The sequence below is a fragment of the Erpetoichthys calabaricus genome, chromosome 9 (genome assembly GCF_900747795.2).
Source record: "Erpetoichthys calabaricus chromosome 9, fErpCal1.3, whole genome shotgun sequence".
Taxonomy (NCBI): Eukaryota; Metazoa; Chordata; class Cladistia; order Polypteriformes; family Polypteridae; genus Erpetoichthys; species Erpetoichthys calabaricus.
Genome location: NC_041402.2, coordinates 192,106,320 through 192,128,989, shown reverse-complemented (window position 1 = coordinate 192,128,989; position 22,670 = coordinate 192,106,320). Strand labels below are relative to the sequence as shown.

Genomic DNA, 22,670 nt, shown 5'->3' with positions numbered 1-22,670 from the left:
TCTGCTGCTGGGGGAGCAGAGTGAGGTGGAGTTGGAAGAAAGGGACGAAGCAGCCGGGGTTTGGGGGATGCGCATGTCACCGCTAAAGACCTGACTGGAGTTCTGACCGCAGCTGCAGTTGAAGCCACCAAGTCCCTTTAGGGCCACATACCACCAGTTTGGCAAAAAGAGGGCAATTCCATTCCATTACAAGTTTAATTGCACCAGAGGGCTGATGACTGACAGATATAGACCAGCCAGCCAGGGCTTCATCTGGATACCCCAGTCGCATGTGCCTAAAGTTCAAGGTTGGAGAAAGTGTCCCAAATGGATAACTAGCCATTTCTCTTCTCTCTTTATCCTATAACAGCTGTGCCAATTGGTGAGTCAATGCCATCCAGAATGTGCCAAGCATGCTTCACCCACCCAGACATTCTCCTTTCCTTCCCAGTATTAGTGCAGTGTGATGGTGGCAGATCTGTCCAAGAAGTACCACCCAGGCTGGCCAAACCCAAATCCTACAGCGTTTAGAAGCGGACAGCCTTCTCATGACTTGTGTGCCCACGCAGCTCCAAATCTTTAACCCAGCAGAAGAAAAAACAGATGAGAGGGGAATTCAAAAGGTATGCAACAGTGACATCTAGTGGAAACACCGGAAAGTGCCTCCTCAACATTTTAATTTAATGACGAGAGTAAAACAACAGCAGCAGCCTTCTCCTGCCCACTCAGAATGAAGAAAAAAAAATAAAATAAAGGCAGCCAGAAATAAAGAAACAGAAAGGCACAAAGAGTATGGCGACCCCCCACCCCACCCCCCTTAGGACACAGCGGACAGCCATTGACTAGCTGGAAAGAATCACAGGTGAACTTCAGGGCAGACATCTAGTGAGAAAGAAGAGACACCAGCATCGATGAGGCCATGCAAGTGACGCATGAGAGTTGATGGCAGACACAGATGGACACACCCACCACCAGGAGGTACCTGTAGACACAGCTCCTGCTCCGCGGGGAGTTCCGCACGGGGACCCGCCAGTTGGGTCCCAGAGTGGCATACAAGCGGCCCCTGTTTGCAGAGTGTAATATCATTAATTCCCAAGCGAAGTGCTCAGTGTGAAAGGCACTATATAGACATACAATCCCAGAAGAGTTACTGTAAACCCTTTGCCGCTTTCATAAAGCACTCGAGAGTTACTTGCAGTATATTAAAACACATCGACGAAAGGCACTATATACGGTATAAAAAGATTAGGTGTTACTGGAGAATACATTGTACCACTTCTTTAGAGTAAAACCCATTATGAAACAATTCATTGTGCCTACAGTTTATTAAATTAAGAAAGCAAACTCTACCGAAAAAGTGAATTAAAAAAATAAATAACAAAACAAAGTAGACATGTAAAGATACACAAGAAATACAAATACATCTGACACTAATCCTCTAATCCTCTTCTAAGTACAAAATAAAAAGAAAAAACAATGAAATCAATTAAAGGCAACGACGACTGACCGACTGAGAAACTGGTTGGAATGAAAACCTGGACTGAAGCTGAGAGCCACTCTGTTTTAGAAGACGGCGCTGCTTAAAGGGGGGTTTTTTTTGGGGGGGGGGGGGGGCGAATTTCACTTCACCAGTGTGAGATCCGGTCAGGGAGTGACGGGTAGAGACGAAAGCAGCCCATCGCATTAGAGTGACATCTAGTGGCCAGATGGTGATCCCCCAATAACACCTACAGGACGAAGAAGGCGTTCGTGATGAGCCTGTAGAGACAACGGGGTGGAGAAACCTCCAATATTCAATTAAAAATGACGTGCTGACCTCATATTTTCTTGTGTCTGTAAGTTACCTTCTAAAACCTTGGATTGCGAGTAACTTGGTCTGCAAGTGTTTTGCGAAACAAGCAAAAATTTTTCATAAATTTTTTTCATAAATTTTTTCACTCATTTTAAGGGTATAATGTATTTTTTTTTTTTTTTTTGAAATTTATTTTTAAATTTGCAAACCTTTCTGAAAACACATTTTCAGTTTGGTGTTATGGGTTGTTGAGTGCAAATTGAAGATGAAAAATTGCAAAAGTACCCTTTTAAAATGAAATCTAGGATAACGTGTGCAGAAAGTGATGGGGGTCTCAAGACTTTCTGAATCCACCGTATGGCTGTTGGGGCAGGATGATATACCATAGGTAGGAAGGTAATGGTCACTCAGCTCGTCCAGGTTCAGGGTCACACTACTTCTTCATGCAGGTGTTTAAGTGAACGGCGCTTTAAAGACCCAGAAGGAGGCAAAGCCGAGTGCCCCAATACTGTCAGAGTCCATTCCCAGGGCTTCTTCAACCAAATAATAATCTTGATTAATGAGAATGGAGCTTATATGTTTATATCGGTATGGTGATTTATACAATAAAGATTTACACTTAAACATAACTGGCACCTTCAACTCCAGCAATTCTTACCAAGGAACTTGGGTTTAGGGTTACCTCATAAGGGGATACAAATGAAAGATGCTATACAGTCATATGAAAAAGTCTGGGACCTCCTCTCAGCCTGCATAATAATGGACTCTCCTTTCAACAATAAAGATAACAGTGGTCTGTCTTTCATTTCCTAGAACATCTGGGTGCTGCGGTGTTTTCCGAACAAAGATTTTTAGTGACGCAGTATTTAGTTGTATGAAATTAAATCAAATGTGAAAAACTGGCTGTGCACAAATGTGGGTCTCCTTGTCATTGTGCTGATTTGAATGCCTGTCACTGCTCAATGCTGATTGGTTGATGAGCTCGTTAAGCCTTGAACTTCATAGACAGGTGTGTCCAATCATGAGATATAAAGGGATTTAAGGTGGTCAATTACAAGTTGGGCTTCCTTCCCTTTGACTCTCCTCTGAAGAGGGACAGCATGGGATCCTCAAAGCAACTCTCCAAAGATCTGAAAACAAAGATAGTTGAGTCTCCTGGTTTAGGGGAAGGCTACAAAAAGCCATCTTAGAGGTTTAAACTGTCAGTTTCAACTGTAAAGAATGGAATCAGGAAATGGAAGGCCACAGGCACAGTTGCTGTTAAACCAGCAGGTCTGGCAGGCCAAGAAAAATACAGGAGTGGCATATGAGCAGGATTGTGAGAATGGTGACAGACAACCCACAGATCACCTCCAAAGACCTGCAAGAACATCTGGCTGCAGATGGTGTATCTGTACATCATTCTACAATTCAGCACTATTTGCACAAAGAACTTCTGTATTGCAAGGTGATGAGAAAGAAGCCCTTTCTGCACTCACGCCACAAACAGAGTCGCTTGTTGTATGCCAATGCTCATTTAGACAAGCCAGATTCATTTTGGAATAAAGTGCTTTGGACTGATGAGACAACAATGGAGTTATTTGGTCAGAACGAAAAGCACTTGCATGGTGGAAGAAGAACACCGCATTCCAATAAAAACACCTGCTACCTCCTGTCATATTTGGTGGAGGTTCCATCATGCTGTGGGGCTGTGTGGCTAGTTCAGGGACTGGGGCCCTTGTTAAAGTCGAGGGTCGGATGAATTCAACCCAATATCAACAAATTCTTCAGGATAATGTTCAAGCATCAGTCACAAAGTTAAATTTATGCAGGGGTTGGATATTCCAACAAGACAATGACCCAAAACACAGTTGGAAATCTACAAAGGCATTCATGCAGAGGGAGAAGTAGAATGTTCTGGAATGGCCGTCACAGTCCCCTGACTTGAATATCAACGAAAATCTATGGGATGATTTGAAGCAGGCTGTCCATCAAATTGATCTGAACTGGAGAGATTTGGTATGAAGAATGGACAACAAGACCTCCATCCAGAATCAGACACTCATCAGAGGCTATAGGAGGACATCGTCTAGAGGGCAAAAGGAGGCTCAACTAAGTATTGATGTCATTTCTCTGTTGGGGGGCCCACATTTACGCACCTGTCTAATTTTGTTATGATGTATATTGCATATTTTCTGTTAATCCAATAAACTTGATGTCACTGCTGAAATCCTACTGTGTCCATAAGGCATGTCAGATATTAAAAGGAAGTTCAGCCAATGAGAAACAAAAATCCAAAGAATTACGAGGGGGTCCCAGACTTTTTCATATGACTGTATAATGAAGTGCAACTTCCACTTGTGAACTCATTTAACATCTCTGACCTGGGATTTGAGTGAAAAGGCACTACCGTATATATTCGTGGATAAGTCGGGGCTTGATTTTACCGTATAGTTTTGGGTATTTTATAATGTTGTATAAGTCGAATGTAGACAACTGACACTATTGGTCCCAGAGATTACAATATGCTAATGCCCACCTGAGAGAGTAACCATGGAGCACACGGCCTTTTCTTTTTTCAATGGATTGTGCCTACGTGACCACACAATAATACATCAATGATTCCGAAGTGACGTTTGCACTGTTTTGAGTTTTTTGTGTCTCACAACTTCATACACCTTTACTGTAAGAGCATGCCTTAAGTGTTTGATCAGAAGAAAATATGAAGCTGGTTTTAAATTAAAAGTCGTTGAAGTGGCGAAAGAAACTGGTAAGTGTGCTGCTGCAACAAAATTCAATGCGTCTGAGAAACTGGTGTGAGATTGGAGGAAGCAAGAAGATGTAAAAAAAAAAATTAAAAATTAAGTGTCGCATTTTTGAACGGGCGTATAAGTCGAGGGCTGACTTTATGATCAATTTTTGGGTTTCAAGACCTGACTTATACGCGAATATATACAGTAAACATAACTGGCACCTTTGACCCCAGCAATTCTTATGAAGGAACTTGGGGATACAACTGAAAGACGCTATGTAACAAAGTGCAACTTCCACTTATGGTATAAAGAGTGAATCATTTATTATAAACTCATTTAAAAACTCTGAGCTGGGGTTTGTGCGAAAAGGCACTACATCACATGAACCTGACACACTTACCGCCCCCCACCCCCCAGTAAACTCTTGTTCATTAAGCCAAAATGATTTTGAAAGGCAGCACATAAAGAATTCCGCTTTTCTCATAAACTAGAATGGAAGTTCATCATTGAGAACTGCCTTAAAATTAAACAGTTAAGCAGGTTATCATTCAAGCTCTGTGGGTATCAGTAGTCACACTAGCGTCATGCAGGGGTGGCACTAAACGCAATGCTACCCTAATCCCCATTGCCCCCTCAGCCTCAATCTACACTACATTAGCAAGAAGACCGAGTCCGGATACTCACCTCTCCACCCCTGAGGACAGGTCTTCACTAAATGAGCTCTCGCTGCTACCTGTGGAGAAAAGAAAAGAGCGGTGAGCGTCTGACAGAGTGACATGTGACAGACTGGTGGGTGGGGCTAATGAACCAAATGAAAAATCAAGTGACAGCCAATGGGACTTTCTCACATGTTCACATGGGCGTATCTCCTTAAGGAGCAGCTCTGGGGGTGGAGTTAAAAAAAAAAAAACACAGCATAGCACAGGTGCAAAACGAGCCAATAGAAAGAGATGAGAACATCCTGTGGGTGGGACTTCCTCTTACTGCTGCCACTGAAAGGGAGTTGGTGCGTCTGTGATGTCAAAGGTCATACAAATGAAACGACACAAGTCCAGCCTCAGCCACTTTGTTACAGTTTCAGGTAGCTGTTGTTATTCTTGAGTCAGTTCATAGGATCAGATCAGGATAGGATCAGATAGGAAGGTGTGCATTTACACTTCCGGGGTCAAACGTATAAAGTGTGCCTCTATGCGTTCCCTTACTTCCTTACATTCCTTCCCCAAACTATGCGACTCTTCAATTCCACCCGGGGAGGTTAAATTAATTATAAAAAGTTATTGTCTGTTATACCTGCATTGTTATCACTCTTTAATATTGTGTTTATCAGTATGCTACTGCTGAAGTATGGGAATGTTCCCTTGGGGATTAATAAAGTATCTATCTATCTATCTATCTATCTATCTATCTATCTATCTATCTATCTATCTATCTATCTATCTATCTATCTATCTATCTATCTATCTATCATATAGTGCCTTATCTATCTATCTATCTATCTATCTATCTATCTATCTATCTATCTATCTATCTATCTATCTATCTATCTATCTATCTATCATATAGTGCCTTATCTATCTATCTATCTATCTATCTATCTATCTATCTATCTATCTATCTATCTATCTATCTATCTATCTATCTATCTATCTATCATATAGTGCCTTTCACATACATCTATCTATCTATCATATAGTTCCTTATCTATCTATCTATCTATCTATCTATCTATCTATCTATCTATCTATCTATCATATAGTGCCTTTCACATACATCTATCTATCTATCATATAGTTCCTTATCTATCTATCTATCTATCTATCTATCTATCTATCTATCTATCTATCTATCTATCTATCTATCTATCTATCATATAGTTCCTTATCTATCTATCTATCTATCTATCTATCTATCTATCTATCTATCTATCTATCTATCTATCTATCTATCATATAGTGCCTTATCTATCTATCTATCTATCTATCTATCTATCTATCTATCTATCTATCTATCTATCTATCTATCTATCTATCTATCTATCATATAGTGCCTTATCTATCTATCTATCTATCTATCTATCTATCTATCTATCTATCTATCTATCTATCTATCTATCTATCTATCTATCTATCTATCATATAGTGCCTTTCACATACATCTATCTATCTATCTATCATATAGTTCCTTATCTATCTATCTATCTATCTATCTATCTATCTATCTATCTATCTATCTATCTATCTATCTATCTATCTATCATATAGTGCCTTTCACATCTATCTATCTATCTATCTATCTATCTATCTATCTATCTATCTATCTATCTATCTATCTATCATATAGTTCCTTATCTATCTATCTATCTATCTATCTATCTATCTATCTATCTATCTATCTATCTATCTATCTATCTATCTATCTATCTATCTATCAATCATATAGTGCCTTTCACATCTATCTATCTATCTATCTATCTATCTATCTATCTATCTATCTATCTATCTATCTATCTATCTATCTATCTATCTATCTATCATATAGTTCCTTATCTATCTATCTATCTATCTATCTATCTATCTATCTATCTATCTATCTATCTATCTATCTATCTATCTATCTATCATATAGTGCCTTTCACATACATCTATCTATCTATCATATAGTGCCTTTCACATCTATCTATCTATCTATCTATCTATCTATCTATCTATCTATCTATCTATCTATCTATCTATCTATCTATCTATCTATCATATAGTGCCTTTCACATACATCTATCTATCTATCTATCTATCTATCTATCTATCTATCTATCTATCTATCTATCTATCTATCTATCTATCTATCATATAGTGCCTTATCTATCTATCTATCTATCTATCTATCTATCTATCTATCTATCTATCTATCTATCTATCTATCTATCTATCTATCTATCTATCTATCATATAGTGCCTTTCACATCTATCTATCTATCTATCTATCTATCTATCTATCTATCTATCTATCTATCTATCTATCATATAGTGCCTTTCACTCTATCTATCTATCTATCTATCTATCTATCTATCTATCTATCTATCTATCTATCTATCTATCTATCTATCTATCTATCTATCCATCATATAGTGCCTTTCACATCTATCTATCTGAGTTTAACGCTAATCTAAATAGATTTATGTTACTTTTTGTTATTTTGTTTCTATGCTCTTACAGACTCGTTTGATTCCTGATTAGCGTCCTGGGACCTCTGAAAGACAGCACGGACTTTCGCTTTGTGCTCTTTGTGTGTTTTCTGCCAGTCCTTTTCCGGTCTTGTTTCATTATTTTACTTTGTCGTTAATCTCTCCCATAAACTATAAAACAGGAAGGCTTTGTAAATAAACATCTGTGGGCGCTGACAGTCCTCAAGGTAAGCCAACAATTTTCTTAAGGATAAGCTGGGACATCCAAGGGGGATGTCGTTTTGCCAATAAAATCAAATGTCTTTAAAGAAATGAGGCAGAACTTAACCCTTAAACCGCCACATACTTGGGAGTTAATGCACCCGCAAAGACACCAAATACATTTTTTGTTGCACTTTTTAAGGAAATGTCACAATTCGCCAAGAAAAAATGAAATGTTAATGGAGTACATATTTTTATCATGCAAAGAGCATCAGCATTACTGCAGCACTGATCATTTTACACAACGCCAATGAACTGTAAAAACTATTAAAAAACTACTGCAATAATCTATAATTAAATGTACAAGGGGGTGGCACGGTGGTGCAGTGGTAGCGCTGCTGCCTCACAGTTAGGAGGCCTGGGTTCACTTCCCGGGTCCTCCCTGTGTGGAGTCTGCATGTTCTCCCCGTGTCTGCGTGGGTTTCCTCCCATGACATGCAGGTTCGGTGCATTGGCCATTCTAAATTGTCCCAGTGTGTGCTTGGTGTGTGTGCGTGTGTGTGTCTTGCGGTGGGCTGGCACCCTGCCCGGGGTTTTTTTCCTGCCTTGCACCCTGTGTTGGCTGGGATTGGCTCCAGCAGACCCCCATGACCCTGTAGTTAGGATATAGAGAGTTGGATAATGGACAGATGGATGGGTAAATGTAGAAGGTGCGACTGATGCCATTGATGAAATTCACTAAATCGGCGAGCCAACTGCCCTTGAACTACCCACATGCAGGCACACAGAGGCCAACGCTGATGCTCACAGGCTAGTCCAGTGCAGCAGGGGGCACCAGTGGGCATGAGCGGGCTGCTCAACAAACGTACGGCACAGACTGGTCAGCTCCGGCGTGCTGGGAACCGACTACAGGGGTTAAGGACTCATTCAGAGTGGATGAGCCACTCGTGTTACTGAAGAGGAAGAGCTCTCTTCATCATGTATGAGGTGACCAGTGGAGACACTGGGATAGCCAAACAGCTGCTGCAAGGTTCAAAAACCCCGAGTGTCCGCCATTTGTTTTTCCAGTTGGGGTTCTGCATGTGTGTCACTGGGAACTGGAGATGCTGTGGGATGGGAGTTGGTTTGATAAGATGTCCTAGTGGGCTGCACTCCGGCACTACGTGGATGGATGGATGGAACTCCTTCGCGAATTACCCTTGAAACAAACATAAATGCAGATGAAGGACAGACAGCCAGGGACAGTGGCAGTGGGAACAGAATCCCTCAGGCCAGTTATACCAGCGCTGCCACCCACAACTTGGGGGTCGAGATGTAACAAAGGTAGAGGCTTACTGCTGGCTAATAACCCACCTATAGACACCCCGTTTGAGACAATAGGGTTCAGCATGTGGTTCCTTGCAGGGCTGTGGGACTCCAGGAAGCTGTCGTCCAGCAGGTGGCGCGGTTTCTCAGTCGGGAAAGTGGCACTCTTGCTTTCCACCACACCCAGCTGGCACATGATGCTGCAAGGAAAAGGAGACACAAGGTAAGAAGGGCAAAGGTGGCAACCACTAGTTTTGAGGTTCAGGTGTGAGGCTGGCATTCTGCCATCTACTGACTTGTTGCCCAGGCTGTGGCTCTTCCTGTGCCGGGCCACTGGTGGCGTGGGCAGGTTGGTTGCGACGGAGGCATCTGGGCAGGTCGGTCTTCGGCTGTACCTCACTGAAGCCAGCACTTCTGAGGGGCCTGAAAGAGAAGAAAGGTACAACATGATAAGCCGCCACCGTCACCAAGGCAGGTTACATATGAGCCCCCTTAAAGGGACGACTTAGAGGGGGGGGGCATGAAGCCTGTGGGGTGACTATGTGGTACCAGAACTTCTTTTTAAATGTTCTTGTGTTTAGGTTAACTCACCTCCCCTTCTCAATGGGGACTCCCTGAATGCTGCCACCGGCACTGGCACCTTGGTGGCCTCCCCAAAAGTGACTGGCACCCTGTGGATGCCCCTTGTCAACATGCTGCCTGCTTCCTCTTCTGGTTTCTTTAGCATTAAAAGGACACAATTGAAAATGACGGGACAGCACAGGCATCATTCATGTTAGTGACGAGTGCCACGGAAGTCACAAGTGACTGTAGAGAACGACATGGAACTGGGAAGAATGGAATGAAAGGCGCTATATGACACTGATTATACGACACTTGTATAGTCCTTAGTATTAATAAACACAACAGGACGTCACCTGAATACGTTGATGATTAAAGAGCACAGGGACAGCGCTGAAGCTTAAAGTAGTGGGGATGAAAGTCGCTATATAAAATGAACTTTATACAGTTCTTATTAATAATGAGCACCAATACATTCACACCATAACACTGGCTGTTTTAATAAGTCAGGGGTATTAAACAAAGGGCCTGATGGGCTGCAGGTTTTCATTCTCGCCCTTTTCCTAATCAGTTTTCGCTGCTCATTAACTCCTTTTCCCCTCATTTTCATAGCCCTGTTTTTAAGGCTTCAGTCCTCTGAATTGATTTGTTTCTTCATTAAATGGCCGCCAAACAGAAACGAGATGTGAAACGAGGCAACAGATGAGCAGCTAAACTGGAACGTCAAACTCTGGCCAATTTCACTCCAACCAGATCCTCAATGAGAAGCTGATTCTTGCTGTTAATTAAACCTGTTCTTTAATTCCATGGCTGGTCGCTGCTCTCATTGTGACAAAACTGTCGACTTTTTTTCTGTTTCTTCACCGTCACCCGTCAAAATGTTGTGGTGACCTGAGAGATCAGCCGTACTGAGGCCTTCACCTTCTTTATTTTCACACATTGTGTGATGGGCACAGGGGAGCTGGTCATGTGGCGGCTCGTTTTGTGTCTCGTTATTGTTTGGCTGCAAATTGAGGAAAATGAAACAACAAAGGGGGGCGGAGTCAAGTTAATTAAAACTAAAGCAAAAGAAGTTAATTAGCAGCTAAAACTGGTCACTGATGAAGAAGATGGTTAGAATGAAAATCTGCAGCCACTGCCCCCTGCTATAAGTGATTAAATATATATATACAGTATATATATAATATATATATAAATGTTTATAATGTTCTGGAGGAAAGGCGCTATTTAAAACTGATTGGTAATGCTGATCTCACTATCAATGGACACCATGGAAGTCACAATATAAAATGGACGGCTGTGATCGTTAAAGGGCACAGGCACAAGTAGAAAAAGCTTAAAGTAGTTGGGATGAAAGTTGCTATATAAAATGGTATAGCACTTTATATATACAGAACGAACATCATGGAAATCGTAATATGACACTGACTGCTTCTGTAAGTAAGGAAGAACCTATGGGATGATGTTCAAGTCCCAAATACAATATAAAAGATTAAAGTATATGGGATGAAAGGCACTATATGAAACTGACCGTATAGCACTTGTCTTATGATTAATAATAAGCACCACGAAAGTCACAATACAAAGCGGACTGCTTTTGTGTAAGTTAACACCTCAGGGTGTCATTCAAGTTTACGTAAAGGACACACTTATATTGTTGATATTCTCTTCAGCCACTAGAGGTCACTGCTGCCTTGAAAACAAGTGACACGAGGGCGTCGCCGGCACCAGTCTGCCGATGGAAGTTCAGTTTTTGGGGTGTAAAGTTTACTGTCTATACATGTCTTCGAGATCTAGGTCATCGGTATGGGCGGGGGGTCATGAGGAGATCATCAGTGGCCCCTTTTCCCAAAGTCTGGTGTTTGAATGCTTTAGTTAATTACTAAGTACAGAAGAAGTCTTCACTCTCATGATGAGAAGCAATGGAGAGAAGTTGTCAACCCCCCCCCCAAAACCACTAGACGTCTGGGGGCACACCTCATAAACCTTTGAACAGATGGGGGTGGGGGGGTTGATGCACTCTTTCACATCTGAGCCACATGATATTCATCACATTGTGTCAGCTGCCTGTCAGTCCTAATGCATCTCCAGCTAGCAAAGCGCCCCCATTGGGCCGAGGTGTGAAGCTCATTCTGTCACTTTGCTTGAGAGGGAAGATTCATCAACCCGCCTGTGCGATGGCACCCCAGCCAGAGGGGCCACTCCAGGCGTCAGGCCGCGGCATGGCTATCGTGTGTCATCGGCCCGCAGCTCCTGTCAACAGGTCGGTGGATCACGGCGGGCGTCCCACATGGGGATGAAGCAAAGTGCACCTTGGGTTTGAATTTATCTATCTCCATTGACGCTGCCAGAATGTTTGGGGGGTGGGGGGGGCCTGTGGAAGAAAAACCCATCAGCTGTGAGGCAGCGAGGAGAAAAGCCAGATGTGGAGCAGTGAAAGGTAGAGAGAGCGAGAGAGAGAGAGAGAGAGAGAGAGAGAGGTACTGTCAGAAGGGGTGGAGCCTGAAAGAGAGAGAGAGAGTGGGGAGAGAGACAGGTACTGTCAGAAGGGGTGGAGTCTGAAAGAGAGAGAGAGAGTGGGGAGAGAGACAGGTACTGTCAGAAGGGGTGGAGCCTGAGAGAGAAAGAGAAGGGGTGAGAGAGAGAGAGGGAGAGAAAGGTACTGTCAGAAGGGGTGGAGCCTGAAAGAGAGAGAGAGAGTGGGGAGAGAGAGAGGTGCTGTCAGAAGGGGTGGAGCCTGAGAGACAGAGAAAGGTACTGTCAGAAGGGGTGGAGCCTGAGAGAGAGAGAGAGAGAGAGGGAGAGACAGGTACTGTCAGAAGGGGTGGAGCCTGAAAGAGAAAGAGAAAGGGTGAGACAGGTACTGTCAGAAGGGGTGGAGCCTGAAAGAGAGAGAGAGACGGAGAGAGAGAGAGGTGCTGTCAGAAGGGGTGGAGCCTGAAAGAGAGAGAGAGAGGGGGGAGAGAGAGAGGTGCTGTCAGAAGGGGTGGAGCCTGAAAGAGAGACAGAGAAAGGTACTGTCAGAAGGGGTGGAGCCTGAAAGAGAAAGAGAGAGGGTGAGAGAGGGAGAGAGAGATAGAGAGGTACTGACAGAAGGGGTGGAGCCTAAAAGAGAAAGAGAGAGGGTGAGAGAGGGAGAGAGAGAGAGAGGTACTGACAGAAGGGGTGGAGCCTAAAAGAGAGAGAGAGGGAGAGACAGGTACTGTCAGAAGGGGTGGAGCCTGAAAGAGAAACAGAGAAAGGTACTGTCAGAAGGGGTGGAGCCTGAAAGAGAAAGAGAGAGGGTGAGAGAGGGAGAGAGAGAGAGAGGTACTGACAGAAGGGGTGGAGCCTAAAAGAGAGAGAGAGAGAGAGGGAGAGACAGGTACTGTCAGAAGGGGTGGAGCCTGAAAGAGAAACAGAGAAAGGTACTGTCAGAAGGGGTGGAGCCTGAAAGAGAAAGAGAGAGAGAGGTACTGTCAGAAGAGGTGGAGCCTGAAAGAGAGAGACAGAGAAAGGTACTGTCAGAAGGGGTGGAGCCTGAAAAAGAGAAAGAGAGGGAGAGACAGGTACTGTCAGAAGGGGTGGAGCCTGAGAGAGGGAGAGACCATTCCTGCCATGGGCCTTCACTTTATATAGCACCTTGCACTGTAACACAACAAGAAATACAGCTTGTTAAAGCCTGACTCCTTCCAGTCAAAGACATGGTGTGCAGAGTAGGGGACCAAGGGGTCCATCATTTACTATGAGACCACGTGAAGCAAAAAAGGCAATACATAAAGGTAAAAAAAAAAAGCTTATTATGTATGTTGCATGTAATTAGTGGCTGGAGAAGATGGCCTCTTCCAGCTTCTTATTAAAAATGTGGGTATCTCCCGATGCCATGTGATGCCAGGGTTTTAGAAAGTTCATCACAGAGCCTGGAGACCTTGAAAGGTGTGAGAGGTGGTCTCGTATAAAACAGAGTATTTCTCATTTCTGAAAGTTGAGTTCTCGTGGTTATTAAAATAACATTTGGCTGGTGTACGTCAGGAAGTGTGTTACCGGTATGTAAAACAAACATATTCTTTACATACCAAATAAGAATGTCAATGTTGGGGGGCCCAGTGGGACAGTATGTGGTAGATGATGTGCACCATGAAAGGCGCTATACACACAAAGGACTCATTTATTGGCTCCAGCAGACTCCCGGGGGTCTGCTGGAGCCAATTCCAGCCAACACAGGGCACTAGGCAGGAACAAATCCCTGGGCAGGGCGCCAGCCCATCGCAGGGCACAGACACCAACATGCGAATAACACACTAGGGACAATTTAGGATCACCAATGCACCGTGAAAGGCGCTATATAGCACACAAGGTAGAAATGGTGGCATGAGTGTTTTAACATTCATTCTTGTACTGTGGACATTTAACCCTGAGGGGTGCATGCTGGGAGTGGGTGAAGGCCTGGGCATTGCCTCAAGTGTGCCCGCTTATTATGCCCAGAAAGAGTAGGGAGTGCAGCCTGCAGACCACCATTAAATACGCAGATGGGACTGACCGTGCCTTAAAGCAGCGAGTCTGGTAAACGACACACGTTGTGTTGTTGCTGACTGTTCAGTGCTGCCGATAAAACAGACTCATTGACCAGTTTGAGATGGAGCTGTGAAGAAGGCTGGCCAGTCGGTGGTCTTTGTCCACACAAATAAAACAAAACACTCTGCCTTACTGGCGAGCCACCATGGTGGTGGTGGTGATGGCCGTGACCCACAACAGGAGGCCGCAGGTGACCTCCTAGGCTCACGTCCCAATTCCATGGTCATCAGAGATCACAGTTCATATAGCGCCTTTCACAGCACCTAAACTCAAGAATTCCAACGGCTCACAGGCGGTCGGGACGGAGGACGCCGGGTCTGCTTTTGCTTCCTCTTCTTTCTGTTTTCCGTTAAGCCATCTGTTGCCAATGCGCCCAAATGGCTCCCTTCCTGAAGCATTAATCACCTGACCTCGGCGGCGCTCTGAAGACGCACCGACCGACCGACTCGTCCCAGGAAAATGAAAGGCACTTCTGGCGAGCGCAGCGTGAGGCCTCAGGTGCCAAAGGATGACTCAAAGGGAGCCGGGCAAACAGGCGGCTGACTCACCGTGTTCTGTCATGGAAGGAGCAAACACATGAGGAGGCCGAGGCCTGCAGGAGTGTGTGTGTGTGTGTGTGTTTGGGTTTGTTGTGGGGGTCTTTGAGTTGGCTTCGCTCCACTCCGTGGATCTCAGTGGCTGTTTATTTGGTTTTGGGCTCGTCCTCCTGATAGACGAGGACGTTTGGCCGCAGTTACCCTGGAGCTGCTTTCTGGGATTTTTTTTTTTTTAGCTGTCATGCAGCCCAATCCAAAATGGATGAGATCAGGACCGCCGGGATTAAACGGGAACAAAATAAACAAAATAAAGGAATGTGAGGGACCCCGTCCAAGGATAGATGACAGCATACAGCTCTGCTTCCAACTGGAAATGTCACTGCTGGTGGCGCGCTGCCTTGTGGGGGCCACTGTCCTGGGAGGGGGCTTGTTCAGTGTACTATGGGGAGCCCGTTGCCTGGCGCAAACAAGCTAAGTAACCTCTTACAGCCCCCCTGGGACACTGGGGGGGGGGTACAAAAGGCTGGAAATGACACTGCATACTGCAGGGGATCACCATTTGGAGGGGCGGGGGGCATTTTCTGATGCAAACAACCTAACAAGGCCAGAAACGGCCTCGACTGTGTCAAAAGAAAGACTCCAGTATAGGATCTGCTTCACACTGGAATGTCACCACTTCAGGTGTCCTTCCCTGTGGGGGTCACCGTCCAGGGGAATGGGGTTCAAATTAATTATGGGAAAGTCTTGTCCAATGGTGGGGGGTGGGCTGTTTACTGGTATAGGAAAGCTAAGTGACTGCTTTAGGCCCCCTGGACTACTGGGGTCTCTACAGAGGCTGATCCCATCCTAAGATAAGTGTGGGGCTCTGCTTCAAACTGGAAACGTCACCACTTCAGGTGTACTGCCCTCTGGTGGTCAGCGTCCGGGAGAATGGGGTTCTGGGTCCTCCCTGCGTGGAGTTTGCATGTTCTCCCCGTGTCTGCGTGGGTTTCCTCCCACAGTCCAAAGACATGCAGGTTAGGTGGATTGGCGTTTCTAAATTGGCCCTAGTGTGTGCTTGGTGTGTGGGTGTGTCCTGCGGTGGGTTGGCACCCTGCCCGGGATTGTTTCCTGCCTTGTGCCCTGTGTTGGCTGGGATTGGCTCCAGCAGACCCCCGTGACCCTGTGTTCGGATCCAGCGGGTTGGAAAATGGATGGATGGAGGGATGGTCTTGTTGAATATGATGCCACAAGCTTGGCATGCCTATCCTTGGCCAGTTTGGCCCATTCCTCTTAGCAGCACCTCTCAAGCTCCATCAGGTTGGTTGGGAAGCGTCGGTGCACAGCCATTTTAAGATCTCTCCAGAGATGTTCAATCGGATTCAAGTCTGGGCTCTGGCTGGGCCACTCAAGGACATTCACAGAGTTGTCCTGAAGCCACACCTTTGATATCTTGGCTGTGTGCTTAGGGTCGTTGTCCTGCTGAAAGATGAACCGTCGTCCCAGTCTGAGGTCAAGAGCGCTCTGGAGCAGGTTTTCATCCAGGATGTCTCTGTACATTGCTGCAGTCATCTTTCCCTTTATCCTGACTAGTCTCCCAGTTCCCCACAGCATGATGCTGCCACCACCATGCTTCACTGTAGGGATGGTATTGGCCTGGTGATGAGTGGTGCCTGGTTTCCTCCAAACGTGACGCCTGGCATTCACACCAAAGAGTTCAATCTTTGTCTCATAAGACCAGAGAATTTTCTTTCTCATGGTCTGAGAGTCCTTCAGGTGCCTTTTGTCAAACTCCAGGCGGGCTGCCATGTGCCTTTTACTAAGGAGTGGCTTCCGTCTGGCCACTCTACCATACAGGCCTGATTGGTGGATTGCTGCAGAGATGGTTGTCCTTCTGGAAGGTTCTCCTCTCTCCACTGAGGACCTCTGGAGCTCTGACAGAGTGACCATCGGGTTCTTCATCCACTTTCGGATGATGGAGGCCACTGTGCTCATTGGGACCTTCAAAGCAGCAGAAATTTTTCTGTAACCTTCCCCAGATTTGTGCCTCGAGACAATCCTGTCTCGGAGGTCTACAGACAATTCCTTTGACTTCATGCTTGGTTTGCGCTCTGACATGAACTGTCAACTGTGGGACCTTCTATAGACAGGTGTGTGCCTTTCCAAATCATGTCCAGTCAACTGAATTTACCACAGGTGGACTCCAATGAAGCTGCAGAAACATCTCAAGGATGATCAGGGGAAACAGGATGGACCTGAGCTCAATTTTGAGCTTCATGGCAAAGGCTGTGAATACTTATGGACATGTGTTTTCTCAATTTTTTTTATTTTTAATAAATTTGCAAAAACCTCAAGTAAACTTTTTTCATGTTGTCATTATGGGGTGTAGAATTCTGAGGAAAAAAATGAATTGAATCCATTTTGGAATAATAACATCACAAAATGTGCAAAAAGTGATGAAGCGCTGTGAATACTTTCTGGATGCACTGTACTTCAGCAGTAATGGTGTGGCTGCCAATGTTCACGCTGCACAGTTTTGGGCAAATTATCAGCAACAACAAATTAAATGTGTGGCTTAACTCCTGCCTGTTGCTTTACTCTGTCTACTCCGAGGTTACAGATGGGGGTGTGGGGTAGCCTGGGGGTACTGAATGGGATTTAAGACGTGTTATTAAGGTCTAGACAATAAAGGCTCAACAAATCCAAACAGTGCATTTTTTTCCACCGTCTGCTCCGTGTTTTGACCCTGCTATTTGAGTCTCGTTTTGGACTCCTTTGCTTTGGGTTGCCTTTTGTGCTCCACAGAGCTTTCACTTTGTGCCTCCAAAACTAGAATTAAAGAGGGCAAAAGAAAATGAGAATGACTAGAAGGAAAGACGGGGAGAAAAGTGTACCGGTTAAGGCTGTGGACTTCAATAACCCTGGGGTTGCGGGTTCAAATCCCGCTACGGACGTCTCTGCGAACCCTGAGAAAGTCACCTGACCTGCCTGAATTCCAATTGGACAACCAAAAGAAATGTAACCAATCGTATCACAGATGTTAGCAAGTCACCCTGGGTAAAGGGGTCAGCCAAATGAAGTCAATGGCAATGTAAATGGAGCAAAGGTCTGAACCAGGAGAACAAAAACACCGCGAGACAAGAATGAGGATGGCGAAGGTCGAAAATCAGGCATGGATGAACAACATCAAAGCAAAACAAGAGTTTTGGAATCCGAGCAGTCGGATAAGGAAGTGAACCTACAGCAGAATGACCCTTTAAATCCCGACGAGGAATAACGGACAGGATCACAACCTCTGAAGCCACGCCCCTTACCGGGCAAAACCTGGCCGTTTGGCACAGCTGATCAATGGCGACGGAAAACGGCCCACGTCAAAAATGAACTTTGAACTGAAGTGTTCAATCGAAAAACAAAGGATTTCATTGAAGAACGATATTCAGCTCAATACGAGAGCCAGAAATTAAAAATGACATGAGGATCTTGATATCTTTTTTATTTGATAAACTTTCCACATATCCCTTTTTGTATCCAGCCAGGGTTTATTTGATGGGATTTCCCCTCTAGTAGGCATTTTTTTGGACTCCTTTTTCACTGACAATCTTGTCAAGTAGATGTTTGCATACCCCATCTACAGGCTTTTTAGCAAATAAAAGCAGAATAGCCCCCCATTTCAAGTTTTATCAGTCAGGTCATGTCAGGTTGGGGGGCATGCACTGGTACAGCACGTTGCCGCACCCACCACACGACAACACATCTCGGGATCCTGGTTGATTCGATATATTTTGCTAATTCCGGTGTGGAAAACTGTCTTTTTGCATGACCTTTGTGGGCGTCTAGTTATTCAAAATGTCAAGCTTTTTAGGGTTCACCCTATTTTTGGTCCCCTAGTACCTTCATTTTTAGGTGAATATCCATCCATCCATTATCCAACCCCGCTATATCCTAACTACAGGGTCACAGAGGTCTGCTGGAGCCAATCCAAGCCAACACAGGGCGCAAGGCAGGAACCAAACCTCAGGGAGGGTGCCAGCCCATCACAGGGCACACAAACACACACTAGGGACAATTTAGGATCACCAGTGCACCTAACCTGCAAGTCTTTGGACTTTGGGAGGAAACCCACTCAAACATGGGGAGAACATGCAAACTCCATGCAGGGAGGACCCGGGAAGCGAACCCAGACGGGTCTCCTTACTGCAAGGCAGCAGCACTACCCACTACACCACCGGGCCGCCTTAGGTGGGCTAATCCATCCATATTTTTGTGCAGTAAATTACACCCTTATGATAAAAAGGAAGCCAGTAGATGTCTGCAGCAAAAATGATAATTGTGCAGGACCCCCTAATGAGATACGAGGGGTTAAATTCACTCCTTTTCATAAAACATGGAAATCAGTAATATTGGCATGTGGTGTGACATTTCATGCTCTTTCCAGGTTGCTGGCGACAGATATGATAATATTTGTGATATCCGATTCTGTACAGGTGGTCCTATCCCTCTAATAGCCACTCTCAGACCTCAAACATAAGCATGTGGGGTATCGGTTTGGACTATTTCAAGGTCAGTGATACGAATTTGATGTTATTTTTGATTTTTGGTCCTTTACTAGCCCTCCACGGACCGCCATCAGAGGGGGACAAAGGACACGTTTCTATTATAGACTGGAAACATTTAAATGAAAACACACGATTTGACGCAACAGTTCTTAATTATGTACTTCTTCCTCATGAAGTCCATCCATCCATTTTCCAACCCGCTGAATCCGAACACAGGGTCACTGGGGTCTGCTGGAGCCAATCCCAGCCAACACAGGGCGCAAGGCAGGAACAAATCCTGGGCAGGGCGCCAGCCCACCCACACCCACACACTTGGGACAATTTAGGATCGCCAAGGCACCTAACCTGCATGTCTTTGGACTGTGGGAGGAAACCCACGCAGACATGGGGAGAACATGCAAACTCCATGCTGGGAAGCGAACCCAGGACTCCTTACTGCAAGGCAGCAGCGCTACCCACTGCGCCACCGTGCCGCCCTGAAGAGATACGTTTTTAACAAAAACGACAAAGAATACGGCGGTGTGACAACAGCCAAGATCCAGAGGAGCCAATGGAAGAGGTTCGGGCATTGGATTACGCATGCCTCCTGGAATGTCTCCCTCTGGAGGTTTTCATGGGCACTACCAGCTGGGAGGAGACCCCAGGGAAGAAGGGCTCAATGGGAGGATTAGGTCTCCTGGGAACCACAGTAGGAGTGGGCAAGTGTGGCTGGGGAGAAGGACGTTTGGGACTCACTGCTAAGTCGGCTGCAAACCCAAACCTGGCATTGGATAAGTGGTGGAAAATGAATGAATGAATGAATGAATGAATCTGTGAATGAATGAACACAGACTGTCCAGGGTGTCCAAACGCACGACGGTCATCGATGTTCCCCGTATACATCAACGTAAAGTAATGTCATTGTTTCCTACACCGTGACGTCACTTTCTCAATGGCGACAGTGGACGCCCACCCGTGTGCATTTCATTGAAGAGCACAAGCCTTCTGAATGACTTGAATGTCAATAACTTGACCTGCACAAACAGCTTCATGGGAATAATTTTAAGCAAACAAAGTTGCTCTCGACATTCGCTCACCATCTGTTCCAGTTGCTTGCAGTGGTGGGGAGCAAAAAATGACCAGAAATGGGCAAAAAAAACACAAAACTGAAGCCCTTTGTATTGCTTCTTTTTTTTTTTTTTCCATGGCAGTTACGGCAAGTTAAAGGCAAACAGTTGGAAATGTTGGCGTGAGCTCGTAATAAGCTAACCTGTGGCACCGTGTCAAGCACGTCTGTCTTCATCTGAGAAAGAAAGAATTCCGTTTGCGTTGAGGAGTTCACTTCCCCGGAGAGAGAGAGAGAGAGACGCGTGGCGGCCTCCGCCGTCCTGTTCCGTGCGCAGCTCTTCGCGGTTGACCGAGCGTCGCGCGTTTGCGCCGTCAACTCCGTTGGTGCGCCTGCCATTGCCGAAGCCGTGGGTCTCCGTGGGGAGACAGCGGGTGGTCTCTAATTTCCAATAATTTACCCTGAAATTCTCCTTAAGGTGATGTCACAATGATTCAGTCACGCGCTGAGCACATTGCCACATATGTAGCTTTTTTTTTTATTTTTATGAGCCGCTCTGAGGTTTTGTTCTGTCGAAGAATGACAGACTCGTGCAAGGAAATGATTAGAGCAACACTCGGAGAGAAAACAAACACGACGCCGTCAAGCACAACCGTTGGCTGAGACGTCATTTGAAAACGTTTTCTTCTCTCTAAGTGGGACGGACGCCAACACACTTTCCAGCATTGCAGCTTTGGTTGCCTTTTCTGGTAAGGTGACCATCCGTCCCCTTTTTCGGACAACTGTCCCCACTCAGAAACATGTCCCAGGTTTCAGCTGGTTCACTTATTTTGAATGTATGTCAACACCACGATAATTTGAACTCGGCGCGCGTGCGCGGTGTTTTGACGGAGGTTATGCTTTATCGCAGGCACGTCAAACTCACTACCATTGGTGGGCCGCTTCGACTGCCATACGTGCGTCAGCGGGCCGCACTGTAACATACTGAAAACATTAAAAAAATTATAACACTTAAAGTTTAAAGAAAAGCAATTTATTTCCATACATTCTCCGTACAACTGCGTACAATTAGAGTCTTAGCCTCTTAGCTAGGTCCTTATATTATTATACTAGTCATTTAGCCCGTTACAATAACGGGCGCTAGAACAGTAGTGCATAAACATTAGTAGGAACAGTATATATTAAATGGCAAGGGACCTTGACCTCATTCTTTCTGTTGGTCATATTTTTCTTTGTCTTTCCGCCTTTCTTTTGTTGATGTTTACTTGCTGAGCTGACTGTTCTTCGTGGGCTGCCGCCGTGTATTGTGTGTCTTTAATTTTCTGTGACAGTAATACTGTCTTGTACGGCTCTGTTCAATAAGGGTGACCTCAATTGAGCGCGGCGAATAAAGGCGTTCGTAGATAATTTAGTTCAAATGGCTCCGGAATATGTGAAGAGCAACAAAGGTGCAGATCTTTATTTACGTGCGCCTTTATTCGCTGCGCCCAATTGAGGTCGCCCTTTTGAGACTCGCCTTATTGAAGGATACCGTCTTGTACGTCCGCTGGCTTGTACGTCCGTAATATACCTTTAATTTTCTCTGGCGTCGGTAATATGCCTTTAACCTCCTCTGACAGTAATACTGGCTTGTATGTGGCTGTAATGTGCGTCACTGTATTGTGTACCTTTAATTTCCTCTCCCAGTAATACTGGTTTGTATTTCCGTAAAACGCCTCTAACTTTCTCTGACAGTAATATCGCGCATCGCACCGTGCCCGCGCATGCGCACTTCACCAGAAGACACCCACGCACGGACACCTGGACGCACACAGGGATTTTATTAAAGAGGATTCATTATATAGTATTATATTCATTGCTTATATATGTAGGAGCCTTACAGTGTGAGATCTATTTCTTTTGTCCCGACACTTGGCATCTCTTGTTAGTAACCAGCTCGTCAATATCAGGCTAGAAATCTTGTGCAGCTGCAACTTTTATGAGGGATGAAAGGTGCTCGACGGTAAGTCTTGAGCAATGTGAGGTTTTGGTAGCTTTCATTAATTAAAACAATTGCTCACAAAGGTAAGTGCTTCCAAACATTGACAGTACTCTCGATGCCAACTTACGGATCTGCACATACGAGGGTGGCAGGTAAGCATACAAGCCTGGCAACACCAACTTCGTTGTATTTTGCCTTCAGAATAGAATCTGACTGCAGTTCACTCAATTTTCCATTTGGATATTCTCAGGCGCATTCTCAACGTTG

At 44.9% G+C, this 22,670-nt stretch overlaps 1 protein-coding gene across 3 annotated transcripts in view; it reads right to left on the bottom strand.

The window, feature by feature from the left end:
• ralgps1 (Ral GEF with PH domain and SH3 binding motif 1) overlaps positions 1 to 22,670 on the bottom strand; it is a 347,167-nt gene that overhangs the window by 17,550 nt on the left and 306,947 nt on the right. For 2 of the 3 annotated variants that reach the window (XM_051932301.1, XM_051932300.1), the window contains exons 13-16: positions 9,488 to 9,614; positions 9,240 to 9,391; positions 5,188 to 5,236; positions 962 to 1,042 (exon numbers count right to left, since the gene is read on the bottom strand). In XM_051932301.1, the coding sequence (XP_051788261.1) occupies positions 962 to 1,042; positions 5,188 to 5,236; positions 9,240 to 9,391; positions 9,488 to 9,614 (409 nt within the window). The remainder of the gene's footprint in view (positions 1 to 961; positions 1,043 to 5,187; positions 5,237 to 9,239; positions 9,392 to 9,487; positions 9,615 to 22,670) is intronic. The other variant, XM_051932302.1, reaches the window with a different exon arrangement.